The sequence below is a fragment of the Megalobrama amblycephala genome, linkage group LG23 (genome assembly GCF_018812025.1).
Source record: "Megalobrama amblycephala isolate DHTTF-2021 linkage group LG23, ASM1881202v1, whole genome shotgun sequence".
Taxonomy (NCBI): Eukaryota; Metazoa; Chordata; class Actinopteri; order Cypriniformes; family Xenocyprididae; genus Megalobrama; species Megalobrama amblycephala.
Window position 1 is genome coordinate 25498772 of NC_063066.1, and position 19336 is coordinate 25518107.

The 19336-nt window shown below is 36.4% G+C and overlaps 1 protein-coding gene across 1 annotated transcript; it reads left to right on the plus strand.

Moving 5' to 3' along the window:
• Positions 1-5713: 5713 nt before the first annotated feature.
• Positions 5714-19321, plus strand: igfbp7 (insulin-like growth factor binding protein 7). The gene is made up of 5 exons (XM_048176500.1): positions 5714-6184; positions 11259-11368; positions 13806-13913; positions 14163-14289; positions 18443-19321. The coding sequence occupies exons 1-5, from the start codon at positions 5770-5772 to the stop codon at positions 18460-18462; spliced, it is 780 nt and encodes a 259-aa protein (XP_048032457.1). The 5' UTR covers positions 5714-5769; the 3' UTR covers positions 18463-19321.
• Positions 19322-19336: the final 15 nt, after the last annotated feature.

The window sequence follows — 19336 nt, forward strand, 5'->3', positions numbered from 1 at the left end:
TGAAAACTTTTGAATTCAAATATCAAGGTAAATTGTACTTAATTTTTTTTCTGGGAAACATGCAAGTATCTTCTGTTGCTTCCGAAGGGCAGTACTAAATGAAAAACAATGATATTTAAACAAAATAAGAAAAACTGTGACATCTTCATCCTGTTCAAAAGTTTTCACCCTCCGACTCTTAATGCATTGTTTTCTTCTGGAGCATCAGTGAATGTTTGAACCTTTTTTAATGGTTGTGTTTGAGTCCCTCAGTTGTCCTCAGTGTGAAAAGACGGATCTCAAAATCATTCAGTCACTTCTGTAAAGGGTTCAAATATGCAAAAATGCTTGAAAACTGAAGAATCTGCAGGACCTGGAGGATTTTCTGAAGAACAGAGCTCAGTTTAACTGCTTAGGACTGCAAGAGACTCATGAAGAACCATCACAAATCAAACAAACAGTCATAGATCATCCAGGTAACCACACACAGTATTGAGAACCAGTACATACTTATGAATGGGGTTATTTTAATAGATTCAGCTATTGTTTTGTCTTGTGAACTAAATGTAAACATATTTTATGTAAAATATCTTACTCAGGACAGTGCTAAATAAAAAATAACATGCATTTTGTATGATCTCTCTTATTTTATTAAAATTATTCACATTTTCACAGTTTCTGCAAGTGGTTCACATACTTTTTCTTGCCACTGTACTTAAAGTGCTCTATTTTCGTGCACTAATTTTGTACTTAATATACTAAAAATTCTTCTTTAGTACTTCTTAAGATCATCTTAAGAACATCTAAGTGTACTCAACTGTGCTATTTTGAGACAGCATGAAATATGAACTAAAATGTGCTTTTAATATACTATCTCTGTATTTAAAAAATGTATTTAGATACCACTTATGATCTTAAGAAGTACTAAAGACGCATTTTTAGTATATTCAGTACAAAATAGAGCACTTTAAGTATATTATAGAAGTGTACTTTTTTTCACCTGGGGTGCTCCAACAGTAGCCACATTCAAATCCAGACTCAAAGCATATCTTTTTAGCTATGCATTTACTGATTGAGCACTGTGCTATGTCCGAACTGTTTGCACTTTATTTTATACGCATTATCTTTTTATTCTTTTAATTCTTTTTCTTGTTTTATTTCATTTTTAATATATTTTATATCAATCTTTTATGTATCATCTTTTTTATTTCTGACTTTTAATGCATTTTAAATCTTGCTGTCTGGTTGAAAGAGCTGGGAGAATTAGAAAGTAAGCATTTGTTATACCTCTGCGTGAGGAATACGCTCTGATGGATATCTGTTTAGATCCGATCTGACGGACAAAAAAGTTGAGTAGTTATCCCTCCAGCGTGAGGAAGATCCATTTAGATCTGCTCTGATGGACAGATCCATTTAAATCCTCTCTGACAGACAACAAAAAACTCCCTGAAACTTTCTAACTCTTCCATCCAGATAGTGGTATTCTCTGTTTTTACTGTTATTTTCTTTCTTATGCATTCCATTTTTATTCTTATGTATTTGGTTCTTCTTTATGTAAAGCACTTTGAATTACCATTGTGTATGAAATGTGCTATACAAATAAAATTGCCTTGCCTTGCCTTGCCTTGCCTCAAGCCATCCTAGGTGTATATGACTTTCTTCTTTCTGTTGAACACTATTGGAGTTATAGTAATAAATATCCTGACGCATCCAAGCTTTATAATAGCAGTGAACGGAACCAACAAGTATAAAGCTCAAGAAAGTGCACCCATCCATCCATCCATCCATCATAAACATCTTCCACACGGCTCCGGGGGGTAATAAAGGCCTTCTAATTTGAAGTGATGCATTTGTGTAAGAAAAATATCCATATTTAACAAACTATAAAGTAAAATATCTAGCTTCTACCAGACCGCTTTCCGTATTCAACTTATGAAAAAAGCATTTTTTTTTTCATAATTTGAATATGGAAGGTGTAGAACATAACGTTCTGAACTGCTACAGTTTTACACTTTCTTCGTAAGTTGAATAGTTGAATGGATATTGGAAAATGAATCCTAGTGGTGGGAGACAAAGAGGAAGAGTAGAGGAAAAGAAAAACTAAGGGGATGCGGTAAAAAGACATTAATTCCAGATGAAATGCAAAGCACTATAGTTGACCTTGAGGGAAGTTGGTCTACAGGCTCATCTACAAGGTTTTTATGCTATTTACACATACAGTATAATTACAGTAGACAGCAGTACTTTAGATGAGAGTACTTTCACTATTCTATGTACAGTAAATACTGTAGCACATGTTATACACCTTTAAATTGTCAAACTGATTTGTAGCTAGACAAAGGAAATCAGGAAACTAATGAAAACAAATTAAAAGTCCATGAAAATCAAACTAAGAAAAAAATAGGTCTTAGGGTTATTGTTGAATTTCACTGTATCTTGCAATCCTGTATTTATTCTGTAGTAGACATTTAGCTGTAAAATGATTCCTGTTTGCCAAAAGGAGGTTTTTGTAACAATGTTTTGAATTGATCTCACTAGTGTTCTCAGACAGTGGAGTAGTTTGTGTATTTGTTTTGTTTTGTGTGTCATATGAAGCCAAAGTTTGATTTTGACAAAAGAGGATACGTTTTTGGCTAAAATATTTGAATTTGACCTAGAATTTTGAGGTTTGTACAAGCTGGTGTGGAGTTTTGAGATTTTTGTTTATAGTTGTGAGAAAATGTTGAATTGTTTCATGAATTGTGTGTTAGTGTAACGGATGGAAACGGGACAACAGAGTTGGAGATCCACGTGCAGGCTTTAATAAACAGAATGAGCGTAGTCGTACAGGCAGAGGGTCAAACACCAGCAAACAGATACAGGAAGGCAAGGCAAAGAGTAATCCAAACACAGGCAAATGTCAAGACAGGCAGCAAATGTTCATCAAACAAGGAAGCACTCCAGACTCAAAACACAGGCATGCAAGGCCAAGGACAAGGAACACAGAGACAAGATAGAATACAAGGCCTTGACTGGTCTTGAACCTTCTGAACCTTTTTACAGAAGGTAAAATTCGCCGTAATCTTTACTGCCGTTGTCCGTAATGATTACTGAGATGGCACATTCGGACAGGACTAAAATCACTGAGAAGCTCTGGTAATAATTACTTTACCCCACCTTCCCATGTAAAACTAATCCCGTCTGAATAGGGCTTTAGTCTGAGACCGAGACAAGTCCAAGTACAAATGTGGTCAAGAAGACTGAGACAAAACCAAGACCTTCAAAAAATGGTCTTAATGTCCCCCTGTAGTCAATAATTTAATCCCTTAAAACTCATCTTTGATCACCAAAATTACATATTTAACTTTTTTTCCTGTGAAATGTGTTATTAATGCCTTAAAATAGTTTGAATGTAACTCTACACCCTTGCCTCATTTAATATACACGACTGTATGAATATGATAATTAGCCCCGCCTCCACTCACTCGTACGAGCTCAGACAAGATCCACTTGGTCAACTTACTGAGGTAAACGCTGCACAATGGTATCGCTTTTTACAATGTCGGACACATAACAGTAATTCATACACTCTAAAAAATGCTGGGTTAAAAACAACCCAAGTTGGGTTGAAAATGGACAAACCCAGCGATTGGGTTGTTTTAACCCAGCGGTTGGGTTAAATGTTTGCCCAACTATTGTTTAAAAATTGCTATATGGCTAGCTTAAAATGAACCCAAAATAGTTGGGAAATTAAAAACCAGATGCAATTAGAGGCAACAATAATAGACAAAAGGAGAATGTTTATTAATAAGCTTTAATATTTTATTAATATAAATGTAATAGTTTAATAGTTTATTAATATAAATTTATTAATAAGCAATTTAATAAATGTTTATTATTTAATAATTATTCATTGAACATTAATAAATGTTAATTTCCAACATACTTTGGGTTAATTTTATTTAAAGGTCCCGTTTTTCGTGGTTTTTTGAAGCTTTGATTGTGTTTATAGTGTGCAATATAACATGTGTTCATGTTTCGTGTGTAAAAAAACACAGTATTTTTCACATAATTTACTTATCTGTATACCACTGTTTCCACTGTCATAAAAACGGGCTGATGACTTCCTTGTTCTATGAAGTCCCTCCTTCAGAAATACGTAACGAGTTCTGATTGTGCCAGCGGTTCCTGTGTTGTGATTCGACAGCAGTTTAGCGCATCTTGCCCGGAAAGGTCACGCCTGTTACTATAACGTGGAGATGCATGCGCTCAGTGTTATTGTAAACATTTCTTTAATTTTACCCTATCAATTTGAGCCGGAATCAGACCCGGTGATTGGACTGCGGGATGAAAATAACAGCGTTTCGACGACATGCCGACAAACACACTCTACAAACGCAACTCTTGTGTATTCCTGTGGGCGGAGGTTAGTCAAAAAACTGTTTTAGTGACGTCATTAAAGAAGGAAGTAGAGGGATGTAGTCCAAACTGGCCGTTCGATGTAGGCGACTTCTGTTAAATAAAATATCTCGCTTGGCATTGAACTTTGAGCTTTAAAATTTTACAGATTTTATTTATACTCTAACAACAACATTACACACTAACTAAAGTTTGAAACATGGGATCATGAAGAACGGGACCTTTAAGCAATACAGTACTTTTTAAACAATAGTTGAGTTAAATAAAACTACCCAGCAGGTTGGGCAAACATTTAACCCTACCGCTGGGTTAAAACAACCCAATTGCTGGGTTTGTCCATTTTCAACCCAACTTGGGTTGTTTTTAACCTAGCATTTTTTAGAGTGTATAGCCTAATTAGTGTTTTGCTTGACTGTTATCAAACAGTAATATCAAACAGTGTTAGCAAACAATAATGTTTTGCTAATTTTACACAAACCATGTTCACATTCACAAATCAGACAGATGCCTTTCTAACAATCAGTATCCTTAGAAACACTTCTAACAACTCAGACTGTTAGTGGAGAAAGGCATATAGTTCATCATAATATACATTATACACCCGCCATATTGCTAAATCTACTTTTCCATATCAACAGAAAAATATACCAGGATAACCTTCTTTTAAGACTCCCTTGCGCGGTCAGTTAATGATATGATGAAGCCCGTCGGCATGTTGACGTGATTATAAGGTAGTTTGTGACGTCAGAAACACCAGTGTTTTCAAACCGCGGGTTTTAGACTGTCTTTGGTTTACTGCAGCTTTAAAGAAAAAATGCTCAGCAATGGTTCTGACACATAATTTTGCACATGGTTTGCCTTAAAGCATGTTTAAGCATGTTTAACACCAGATAGACATATGAACAACATTAAAAACTGGATTTTTACCACAGGGGGACTTCAAGACCGGTCTCAAGACCAAGACTGGTCTACAACACTAGTGTGAGCAATCAAGAAAAACTGTAGTCTTATATGATATAGGTGTGTCTTTATTCATCACAATATATAGGCTATCTGTTAGGGAAAGGGACATGTTTGAGAATTCTTGTCGTCATATAGGCTAGACACTTGAAAGTGGGCTCTTTTGACTTGGGAAAATTAAGAAAACACCCTAGCAATACCCTTGCAAACACTAAAGACTTCTCAGCTAAATCCATCAGCAAACACAATCCATTCCATTGTATCCACAAATAATACCAACAACAACAGAACCACGAAATCATTGCCAAAAAAGGATATGTTTACTTGCGTTATTGTAAGTTTATTTTCCTGCTGGGCGGGGTCTAGTACCTCCATCCCAAGCAGAGAGAAGCAGCAGACTCTGAACCATCCTGAAACCCTTCACACCTCACCATGCTCTGCTTTCTGCTATTAACATTGTTCGCTGTGGCGTCAGCGGACCGGCTGCCCCGCAGCTGCGGCACCTGCGACCCGAGTCAGTGTGCGCCGCTGCCGGCCGAGGGCTGCTCATCCGGGACGCTGCTGGACGCGTGCGGCTGCTGCGAGCTCTGCGCGTCTGGAGTTGGAGAGCCGTGCGGGGGACGCGGACCCTCAGCCAAGCGCTGCGCGTCCGGACTCGAGTGCGTCAAGAGCAACAAAGACAAGAAGAGTAAATCAGGGGTCTGCGTGTGCAAGAGCAACTATCCCGTGTGCGGCACTGATGGCGTGAACTATAACAGCGGCTGTGAGCTGAAAGCAGCAAGTGTGAAAGCAGTGAAGGAGAAAAAACAGGAGATTAAAATTCAGAACAAGGGCAAATGTGCTCAAGGTGAGATGTCTTAAACATAATAAGACCCGCTCTGCATTTATCAGTCAACACTTTAATAACTTTAATTAATAATTAAAATGTTTAAATGAATGCTTATCAGTATGGGCTACAACTGAATAAATGTCATGAAAGTTGTATTTATATATAATCATAGACTATATGGGATACCGCCAGTGAATAAGAGTAGGATTATATTTTAAGTTTCTGTTTAGTCACATATACAGTCAAAAAAACTGTTGAATATTGCCTAGGGAAAAATAATAAATATTTTGTGACAACATGCCCCAATGCTGTCAAACTATGGGTGTAAGTTGTCACAGTGGAGCCTGTCTAGGCTTTTTAGCTCAAAAAGGAAACAAATCATGTGGAAACGGCAAAAAAACAAAAATATTTTAATTAATAAACTGTAAAAGTAAATCACAATATTTAAAGCACACGTGGCAAATTACCCTGATAACGGAGGACAAAAGTCAGTTCCACAATTCCAATTCTGAAATCGATTCTGCAGCTTTGATATGGGTGTTTAAATCTAACACAAAGCGTGTGTATGCAATGGATGTAGGCTAATGCATCTTGTATTTATGTAATGTAATGGAAAACAGACATTTTTGAGTGTGATTTATGTGTTTTGGGGCCACTGTAAACTTGCCAAGTTTTGTAAACAGTGATGTTGGTTATTTCATCTTTATTTGACAACTTAATTATGTTTCTGTACTTAATGGGCCCCAAACCAGAAGCTAAAAAATCATGTGCCCGTGGTTAATGTATTTATAATGGCTCACTGTCTGAATTCAGATGGACTGTTTCTGTAGAAAGAACATTTATTGTTTTGAACCACCCGCAGCCATTTAAAGGACAGTTTTTCATTTCATCCAATAGAATTTGACTGTTAGGCCTGATAATATGTGCAGAGAAATGAAATGCTGGCCTTTATGCACAGCTGCATCAACAACTTTGCTATTTTAGAATAATTTCTGCTTTGTTAATGCCCTACGTGATCCAGTCACTCACATGATTCAGCTGTCATGTGTTTTGTATTTGGGTTTCTTTTCTCCAAGGATCACTAATACACTGACCCATCCTGTACTTTCTCCCCGGGACAAATAAATCGTACACACACATATACATTGACGGTGTGTGTTAAGGCAACAACGGAACAACGGAACAGGCCAGAGGCCATTGTTTTCATATTGGGTGGAAACGCACTATCCCTGAACAGACATGTCTGAAATTCCAGCCTCTCGGGTGGATTTTCATTACTGAAAGGGAGATCAGCCCTGATCAAATAGCAATGTCTCGCTTAGCAAAACACAAGGCAGACTATTGTTTTAAAGCTTGAATCAGTGAACCTGCATGTAATTCATTATAACAGCATTCTGGCATGGGATTAATAGAGCCAGAGGATATGGAAAAGCCTCTCTATAGCAGAGCTTTCTCTGAGACCTTTGGCTTCTGCTAATCAACCCATAAGTTGTCCTGTCATTTTTATGGAGAAAAAGAATAATACAGAATAATTCTGTAAAATACAATAAAAATGTAAACAATAAAAAACAATTAAAAAAATTTAAACCGATAAATCCAACAACCATTTTCTGCTCATGTGCTGAATTATCAAGACCACACTGCTATTAAAATCTGTTTTGTACCTTCAACATAGTGGCAAGAACCATAATAACACAAGAGGTAAAGAAAAAACCATGATGAATCGAGGTTCATCACAAGCAGAGGTAAATAGGTGCACAGTGTCATGCACATAAATACAAAACACCATCATGCTAACACACATGGATAAAATAATGCAATAAACATTTAACAACATAAGGTGTAACATAAAACCCTGTACATAACTGATAAAAACTAAGAAGAAACATAATTATTAAAATGAAAACCCATCAAATGTGAAGTGTCACATTTTTCTGTAAAATTACATGGAAAGTAAGGTTAGATCTATTAGTTTTTCATTGTATAGTAAGGGAAGGTTTCAACAAACTGTCAATGATTCAAAGAGCTTGTGAGGTAAGCTTGTTCAACGAAAGTGACAACCATTAACCTCTATACTTTATAACTTGTTTGTCCAGTTTACTGTGGGACAAGTTTTAATTAAGGTGGCTAAATGTAAACAAATTGCTGTTTTGTTGTTGTTGTTGTTTGCATACCATGGATGAGAATCCTGTGAGCACCCCTGGCAAGACATTATCTCACCTAAAGTAATCTCAGTCCATGTAGGCCTACACATCAGAATATTTCATAGCTTGAAGCATTTGTGTACATATTTTAGTGTTGATAGTATTATGACTCAGATACTTAGGGATCAGAGCATTAATAAACGTGGACAAGAGATACTGACTGGCGTTACATTTATTTTTATAATTTTATATTTTAATGCTATTAAAAGTGTCCTCTGAAGTCATACAGTAAATGAACGAGAAACTATGGAAGCTTGTTTCCGCCACAAAATAAAAAAAAGCAATTGCAATATTTTCAATTTTGAAAAGTCAGAATTGTGAGATATTAACTAAAAATTGAGAGTTATAAAGTCCAATTCAGAGAAAAAAAAGACTGACTTTTTATAATTGCAAAATATTTTTAAATATAAAAATATTTTATAAATATATAAAGTCCGAATTGCGAGATATAAACTTGCAATTGCAAGAAAAATGTCAGAATTGCAGGATATAAATTGAGAAAAAAATCAGAATTTAGTTTATTTCTCAGAATTGTGATTTTATATCCAGTATCCACCACTGAATAAAAAAGGATAATTGCGATGTTTTTTAAATTGCAATTATGACTTTTTTTCCTCGCAATTGCGACTTTACATCTCACAATTCTGAGTTAAAAAAGTCAGAATTGCGATAAAAAAATAGCAATTTTAATTTTTTTTATTCCGTGGCGGATACAAGCTTCCATAAGATGGTGCCAGTTGCGTCTATGATCAGTAGTCTATGATCTACTGATCATAGACTGTAAAAAAAAGATGGACGCCGTGACGCCGCTTCCTTCCATTGTAATGAACTGAATGTAAAACGTACAATGATGGGCGTTGAAATGTTACACAAAAACGTCAGTTTGGAGCCTGGGTATGCGCAGAAGGAATCGTCAGTGGAGCCCGGAGGCGGAGTCGCAGTATCAAACTACCGCCCAGACGACTGCGTCATCATTGATGTATTTTATATTGGCTATATAAATTATACACAATTTAAAATTCTACCAATAAAATAATAGGCTATTCTGTTTCTAGAGTAATAATATTGTGGAAAAAGCAAATTCAGTAGATAAACTCAATAAAATATGCCACTAGAAACAACTATAAATGTCATAAACGGTCCTGCCATTTTTAATAAAGTTAAACTAACGTTACAGGACAGGAGATTGATTGCTCTAATTAGAGTAGGCTATCATTAGTTTTGTCCTGCTAATTATTATTTTATACCCATAAAAATAATTAGTAACTGCCAAATAACAATGGCCTGCTTTTTCACGTCATGGCTAAGGTTAGGCGTGTTATCTTAACTAATAACATTTATTAATTAGCTTATGAAGCCCAGATTTAACGTTACCGAAAAAAGCTCAGTGATCCGTCAGATCCTGTATGTCGGTTAGTACAATTTACTGCTGAACTCATTTTGTCGGTTGTGAAATAACACAGAAATTGAAAATTAATAGTTAGTTATATATCTTCAATCTCCCCTCGAAGCTCCAACAGTCCTCAGAGAAGCTGTCAATCACACCTGTCAATCATAACGACACGCCCCGTTTCTATAGCATTAAACTTATCACAAAAACGAAAAATTGAATATATATCAGCGTGATAACAACTACCTTAAATGAGCAAAACCATCATTCGGAAAATTTTATTTGAAGCGTAATTTATTTTTATGTTTTGACTCAAGACCCATTCGTTTGAATGGAGAGGGTGAGGTATATGACCTGTACTGCATCCAGCCACCAGGGAGCGATCAAAGAGCCCGCAGCTTCACTTTTCAGGACGTATGAGGCACACCCGATATGGACATAGTGTCTGTGACGTCACCCGTAGATTTCTGAAGAGCATTTTTGAAGCGAAAAAGCTGCCGTTGCCATTTTGGCAGCACGTCATTGCACGTCATCGCGCGTCACTCCCGGATAACTGAAAATGGGCAAAGAGGTGGGACACAGTTGGAACTGAGGTGCCTGGTTGCTGAAACCACGCCCGCCTAGAGCGACGTGATCATGTTTGCAGGCTAAAGAAGCTATCTATCTTGACACTATCTAAAATATTAATAAAGATAAGATATATCATTTGAAAGGTTTATGGTGTCTTTTTTAGGATATAGATGCTCCAGCAACAGTAATATTGTAATTTGTCGGGTGTGCAAATGACAGCACGCAAAATCAAAACGGGACTTCATACCTTTGTAATGAGTGAGGGGCTACTGTAACTTTTGCCGCTCTAGCGGTTAATAAACAGAACTGCATGCGTCTTGCGGAAGAACATTGTAGCCGGAGCTACTTCTCTCTGTGCTACTCCGCAGTGGTACGACCCAAACCAGTCTAAAATAGTCCGAATATAAACACTTATTATAGGAGTACCGGAGTAATGATACAGGATAAGACAAAAATATGGTTTGGAAAATTGATTCATTATGTACTCGCTCATTATATAATAATTTTGAACACAAAAAAATTTACGGACAGCAGCTTTAATTTAAAGTCACCATGAAATCAAAATGGACAATTATTGAAGTCCGCATGTGTGATATGTGACAGGAATGTGTCCTTCAGACAGAGCGAGCATTTTGCAGTAAGAGATTACCTGATTTATTAATAGTCACGTAAATGCAGTTTACTTGCGTTGTCGGGTTATTGGTTTGCATGTAAACCCGTACAACAGGTTATCTCAGTAAGCTGATTTTTGTGAGTTATCGATGTACTGGTGTGCATGTAAACATGGTCATTAAGGCCATTGTCTGTATCTGTCCATCACAACCTAGAATTCCTCACTCTTCCAGACATGATGATAACCTTAGCATGGCATTGTGACTATATAAAATGCAACTTCTAAATCATTTTGTGTCTTTCATGTCCAATGCAGGACCAGTTATAGTGACAGCTCCAGGAGAGGTCTGGAATGTGACAGGTTCACAGGTCTACCTAAGCTGTGAAGCTACAGGGATACCAACACCTGTGCTCACCTGGAGAAAGGTAGAGAATAAATTAAAAAAGGCAGTGAATCTATCTATACTGATTTTGTATATAATATCTAAACTGTTATTTTTTTATGTATCAGATCCTATAGCACATTCCTAAGTCCCATATGGAAAAGAGGAAGGATGTGTTTGTGCGTAGTGTACGGCTCCAGCTATGTCAAAGGATGTCCACCTCTATGAATAACACAGCACAGAAACAATAGCACCACAAACATGGGAGGGATATGGCAGGAAGCACTTTATCAAGCATATTATCAGCTATGACATTTTTCTAGACCTAAAAGGAGACAGGATTTCTTCTTAAATTAGAATCAAAGAATTCCATGGGTCTGGATTCTGCTTTGTACGGGCTCTAGAGTCACTAATATGAAAAGCCACAACTCAAAAAATCTAAAAAATTACTTGGTGATTTCCCAGGAAAAAGCAAAAATGTCATAATTGACCCCTCTCAGCCACAGGAAATCTGAAACCCTGGGAAATATTAGTAATAACAAAAAATGTTAGGAATTAGTTTGAGAGTTATTTAAATATGAGGGCTGTATTTATTATGGGGTTTCTGATGATCAAGTTAGTCATGCTTCATAAATGGTGGAAACTAGATTAAGACCTGGCTACAGAATTTCACCCTATCCCTGGAATATTTTTATTACGGCAATGAAGCACTGTAGACCCACACTCACTCAAAAACTACTTTTAGCATCTCTTGAGAGAGAGTCTGGTGGACAGAAAAGAATGAGAGGATTTTGAAAAGTAAGATAAATTTGCATTTCTTTAATTTCTTTTATTCAATTTAATATTGTCATCACATAAAACAACAACAATTATTATTATTATTATTATGTTTTTATAAGTAATAATAATCAAACTAATATTAATAATAATACAAAATATTATTATTATGAAGAATTCAGATAATTTTTCACTGAAATTGATATGCAGATAATGGAAAATGTTTATTCAATTTGAAAAATTCAAAATCGAAGCATTTTACTGTCTTTTAGACCTCACTGTGACTTAAAGGGTTAGTTCACCAAAAAAAAAAAAAATTCTGTCATTTATTACCTACCCTCATGCCGTTCCATCCACACCCGTAAAACCTTAGTTAATCTTCGGAACACAAATTAAGATATTTTAATCCGATGGCTCAGTGAGGCCTCCATAGGGAGCAATGACACTTCCTCTCTCAAGATCCATAAAGGTACTAAAAACATATTTAAATCGGTTCATGTGAGTACAGTGGTTCAATATTAATATTATAAAGCGACGAGAATATTTTTGGAGCGCCCAAAAAACAAAATAATGACTTATTTAGTGATGGCCGATTTCAAAACACTGCTTCAGGAAGATTCGCAGCACAAATGAATCAATGTGTCGAATCATGATTCAGATCGCGTGTCAAACTGCCAACGGCTGAAATCACGTGACTTTGGCGCTCCGAACAGCAGATTCGATACACTGATTCATTTGTGCTCCGAATCTTCCTGAAGAAGTGTTTTGATATCGGCCATCATTAAATAAGTCGTTATTTTGTTTTTTTGGCGCTCTAAAAATATTCTCGTCGCTTTATAATATTAATATTGAACCACTGTACTCACATGAACCGATTTAAATGTTTAAATGTTTTTAGTACCTTTATGGAACTTGAGAGAGGAAGTGTCATTGCTCCCTATGGAGGCCTCACTGAGCCATCGGATTTCAACTAAAACATCTTAATTTGTGTTCCGAAGATTAACGAAGGTCATACGGGTGTGGAACGGCATGAGGGTAAGTAATAAATGTCAGAATTGTCATTTTTGGGTTAACTAACCCTTTAAGTAGGCCTATAATAATGTTTATCTCAGAATATCTGTTTATCTGTTTAATTCACCATTTACCACATAAAACATTTCCAAACCTAAATGGTCTTGAGTTTAAAGGGATAGTTCAACTAAAAATGATTTACTCACCCTCAAGTTGTTCCAAACCTGTAAGAATTTCTGTATTCTGCTGAACAGAAAAGAAGATATTTTGTAGAATGTCGGAAATGAAACAGTTGATGGACCCCATTGACTTCCATAGTATTTTTTTCCCATACTATGGAAAGCAATAGGGCCCATCAACTGAGTAAATGATGACAGAATTTTCATTTTTGGGTGAACTATCCACTATTTCAGATGGCTGTTGCTTACCATGACAGCATATCAAAGTGCAATACATAATTTTCTTATTTAAGATCTATTGTGTCTGGTTCCACATGTGGTCATAGTTTAGAGAAAAACTTTGCTTATCTGTACGAATAGAGTCTGGTGAAACTTAATCACGCATAACCACAGAACGAACAAGCTGTAGGCCTAATTTGCTGAAAAAGTATGTGCTTAGCAAATTATATTGTAAAATTATTATATTGTAAAACCCATAGAGTGTAAAAGTAATGGCTGTTGTGATTCTCATAGGTATCTGACAGCAAAGAAAAGACTGTGCCGCTCCCAGGAGACAAAGACAACCTGGCCGTCCAGACCCGCGGAGGCCCTGAAAAGCATGAGGTTACTGGCTGGGTGCTAGTAAGTGTGTTTTAACTAAATATAAACTCTTTAGTTTTTCTCTCCACGTATAACTACAAGCTTTCTGCTACAAGTTACGAGTGTTGTTTATCATGCAACGCAAAACCGTTACAGCATTTCTTGTTGGCAGCGCTGCTCTGAAAGCACTCTAGGCTCATCTCAAATTACATTTGTTTGGAGTTCTCTGCACTTATCGAAACATTCAGAACAGATTGGGTGAAAACTATGGCTGACGGCCATCTGTTGCAGATATATCCTCTTACCAAGAATGAGGACGGCTCCTATGAGTGTCACGCCAGTAACATCAAGGGTGAAGCATCAGCTGTGGGCACCATCCATGTGGTGGATTCCATCAATGACATTCCTCCCAAGAAGGGTGAGTGAGTGCGGTTGAACCGTAGTTGACTGATCTGCAATAAATCAGTCCATTTGCACCTACTTCATGCTTCAGGATACATAAAAGACCCTTGCATTTGTAGAAAATTGTGTGTGCATTTGTACGGGACTATATAGAACATGTCCCATCATGCCGAGCTGTGTTTTCTTGGTCCACATCACCTGCCAGTTCCCTTTCAGCAAGATGGTTGCAGTGACATGTTTCTACTGACAGCCCATAAACCAACTTGCTGAGGAACAATCTGGTTTTCAGTCAATCAAAATGTTGTTACACTTAAGGCGTGCTCTAAAATTCCAGCTTTGATTAGATTTATTGAATGATTCATCATTTACTCACCCTCATGTTGTTCCAAATCTGTATTTTTTTTAATCCGTATCCAACTTTTTTTTTTCTGAGAACTCAAATAGAGATGTTTAGTGGAATGTCCAAGCTGCTGTTTTCCATACAACAAAATAGAGTCGTCAAAAGTATTGACTTCGGTACCAAGTTGGTACTGAAATTCTGGGCAGATTTGTAAACACCTGAGTCGATATGACTCATATGCTGTATAGAGTGCAACAGTCGGGTTCCGGAAGTAAGAAATTTTTTACTCTATTCTAAGTCTTTTTAGGCATGTATTTTATTGACGCACACAAGAACCAATATTGTCAAATCTGACATTTTTTAATCTGGATGCAGATGCAAATGAGATTTCAAATCTTTAAACTGTACTTAAATCCAGTCCTGTTTTTAACCAAAACTATAAACTCTTTCCCCACCAGCATTTTTTTAAAAGTTGCCAGCCACCGCCAGCGTTTTTGATAATTTTCACAAAATGTTATGGCCCCCCATAATATTTTGTTGTATGAATATTAAAAAAAAAAAAAGTTTTATTCTAGCTTAATGCATTCTTTTTTGTCAACACTTGAATGACTGTAAGTTTCATAAAAAAGCATAATTTTAAACAAAAAGATTTTTGTGTTTGTTTGTTTTTTCAAAGACTACAACATGCAGAAGCAATGCTTTTATAGCTTGTTTCTGCTCCTCTTTGCCTGTGTTTTGATCCTTTTAGAAGTTGCATAATAGCACCCTCTACCGTATAAAAGTGAGAAGTTGGACAATTCCGTCAATTGCTGGGAAGCGTCTCATAAATTATGGAAAATTCCATTAATTGCAAGGAAAAGAGTTAAAATGATTTTCGTTAATTGAAATAAAGCTTAAATTAAATAATAATATTAAGTGAAAAATTTAAACCTAAATGAAAATGAGAAATGTTGCCTTGGAAACTAACTGAGTTTTGAATTAGTGATTCGGAGCGTCAAAGTCACGTGATTTCAGCAGTTTGGCAATTTGATCCGAACCACTGATTCGAAACAAAAGATTCAAAGCAGTGTTTTGAAATCGGCCATCACTAGTCTCTTCGCTTTATAATATTAAGGTAGAACCACTGAACTCACATGAACTGTTTAAAATATGTTTTTAGTACCTTTGCACTGGAAGTGTAAATTAATGCTAGAAATCTTATAATGGGATCTTCCATCAGGACAATGATCCAAAACAAAGATCAAAATCAACACAAAAATGGGTCACTGAGCATAAAATGAAGCTTCTGCTATGGCTGTCCCAGTTACCTGACCTGAACCCTATTAAAAATGAATAGAGTGAACTGAAGAGATGCACCAATAATATAGAGCTGGGAATCTGAAGGATCTGGAGAGATTTTGTATGAAAGAATGGTCTCTGAGCTCTTGTCAGGTGTTCTCCATTCTGATCAGGCAATATAGCAGAAGACTCAGAGCCGTTATCTTGGGAAAAGGGCATTGCAATAATTGGGTGCCAATAATTGACGTGAATCAACGTGAACTGGAGAAAAAACTTTATTTCATGATGAGATTTCCCCCCCACTTTCAATTGGTTTACTTCAATGAAAGGTTTGAATTTTGTGATTTTTTTTTTTGTTTAATGAAAGTTCTAAAGGATAAACAATGCAGATTTATTTTCACAGCCACCTTTGCTCATATTTACCAAGAGTGCCAATATTAGTGGAGGTCACTGTACTTGGTCAGCATTTGCTGTAGCAGTTGCAGCAGGCTATCAGAAACCCTCCACCTTCCCTAGCTCCACCTGTATAGATCTGCTACGGTTAATTCATGAATAATATTTTGTACAGTAGAAGCGTGTTTATTTGCTCACAGCAATGTGTTGTGTATGTATTGGCAGTAGCAAGAGTTTCCAAGAGTGGTCATGAAAGAACTAAAATTAAACTGAAAACTATAAAGTTCAAAATATTAATACATACTATAATAGTATATAAATAATACTAAAATAACACTGCTTCAATAATCTGTTCCTCACCAGTGTCGGGGAAAGTTAATTTTTAAAGTAATGCGTTACAATATTATGTTACTCCCTAAAAAAGTAACTAATTGCGTTAGTTACTTTTTATGAAAAGTAATGCGTTACATTACTTTTGCATTATTTTTTCTCACCTGGGCTGGGCTTGCTAAGTTTGTTTTTTAACAAAAAAAAAAAGTTCTATTTTTGGCAAATGTTAAGGCTCTTTCACACCAAAAGTGAAATGAATAAGCCTCAGGCTGAAGGAAATGCAAATTTACACCTGTACAGTAGAGGGCGCAGCTCAAACAAACCTTTCAGCTGTGCTGCCATTCTGGATTAAAGAATAGGATACAGGAGAAGGAAGTTCAACACTCTAAATCTAATGTAATTTTTGCTATTAGTATGGTTGAATTAAGTCATTGAAGGTCAGCAGCAAAGACATTGGTTAAAGGTGCTAAAGAGGATGTTTTGTTTTATACATTTTTGCAATATTACTGTCTTTACTAACTGATAAAAGACTATTTATTAGGTGCACTGAAAGGAATAATATTAATATACATCATCTGTGCACGAGGTAGGGCCTTCAAAACATCAGCCAATCATTTACGCGATCATCGCGTAAACGATTGGCCCTCTGGCTTGTCAATCACTGCCGTGACGTTCCTTGTGAGAGACGTGCGCGGATTGGCCCTCTGGCTTGTCAATCACTGCCGTGATGTTCCTTGTGAGAGATGAGCGCGGCTGCGCGCTCCAGTAACTTTCCACACTCCACAGGCGCTGCATGCAATGTTTTTGTCAGGAGACAGGAGTAACAACTGCAGATTATGAGTTACCTGCGGTGAGTCCGACATAATGAATCCACTAACACAGCGAATGCCGGTGGTAAACACTCGTGTTCCAATACGAGTTTTTACGAGTTTTGGGAGGCGTTCCTTCGAAGGAGAGGGGTTCTTACGCATGCACTCATTTCAAAAACTCAGTAACAGTCTTTGGTTTCTCAGTCGACAAAAAAATCCTCTGTAGCACCTTTAATAAAGTGAGATTAAATACATGAAGTATATTTGTGTAATTTAATATAGTTAATTATTACAGGTTTGCGTAAAATTCTGAAATTGCATTTCATTGTTTTTATTCATTTTGGGGAATACTGAATGTTTGCGTGCAAATGAGATGAGTAAATGAATAAACTACAATAACCATCATATACATCAACGCACACAACACCACTGCACTTTATTTCTGTCAACATGGGGACAGAAAAGCGGTCAATAAATGTGAAATAGTAATTTGCTTTACTTATTTGAAAAAATAAGTTCGATATTTGGTTGTAAATTGAAAAATGCGTTACTATACTAGTTACTTGAAAAAGTAATCTGATTATGTATACTGCCCTACAAAGCAAAAAGGCAGTAACTACGCAGAGTGCAGAACTGAGAAAAATGACTTAAAAGTTATCCTGTCATGCAGCCTAAGTAGTTGTAGGTAGATTATTGGACATGTTGCTGTTATGTTACTCCAAAACGACACACATTTCAGATAAGATGTTTTGTCACATAACAAAGGATGCCTTGAATGTCATGAAAATGACAATAACTAATTTTTGATCAAAAAATGCAGTTACTGCCTTTTTGCTTTGTAGGGCAGTATAGCACACAAGTCATATGAACTACTTTTGTTTTTTAGCAAAATATTCATATTTTGGTGAACTATTTAATGGCAGAATACTTTTTTGGCTATGTAACACTATACTCCTTTTTGTGCAGCCAACTAAAAAACTGTAAGACTTCATTGGTGTCTCTTGTCTGTTTGTATGCAGTGAAGGATAGCGAGCTGTAAGAGGACGTGGACTCTGACTGAGCTGATCAGTCTCACTACATCTGTGCACTGAGGACAAGCACATAGCATCTAGTGTAATCACTGTTCACGCACACTGCCTGAACCACAAACAATGCATGTTGGCACTTTTAATCTATAGAAGTTGTTCAGGCACACTCACAAAAAAAAAAGACCCTGACATTTCTCCATTCATATTCTTTACCTCATTCCACAATCTGTCTGCCCGCAGAGCAACTTCGATACTGTAAAGCGACCATCAGATTGATTTTCCAAGAGATACTCACGCTCATACACGTGAATACATATCTCCATGCAAACATTCAGGCATGCACACTGCATACGTCAAATCATTCACACTGGCTTGCATTTGAGGCGCTCAAATATCTCGTCTCCACGTATATGCATGCTTTGCTTCTCTTTGTTATTTTTCGAGATAAGTGTTATTGAGGATACAAATACTGCATTCATTCCTTTATTTTCTATTTTGTTTTTGGTTGACGTCTATGGTGCTGAACGAACAACTTACTTTGAACGTCAACTGTTTTTGTGCACAAACTTTCAGATGCGGACCTTCTCAGGTTCAATTAAAACAAAAAGGTTTAAGACTACTTCAACTTAATCAGAGTTGCCCAAACTTTTTGCAATAAAGGGCCAAAACTCAAACTTGATTGAGGACCATGGGCCAAAAGTAAATGTTACATTATATCCATATATTATATTAAAATTTCCTTCTATTCTGTTGGTTCCTAAATTGCAGTAGAATTAAGTGTTGTTCTCTAAATGTCTGAGCATCTAATGCATTTGTTTTTATGTTGATATTTGTATCACACCAATGAATAAAGATGTACTTTGAGAGGCATGGAGTTTGTTGTGT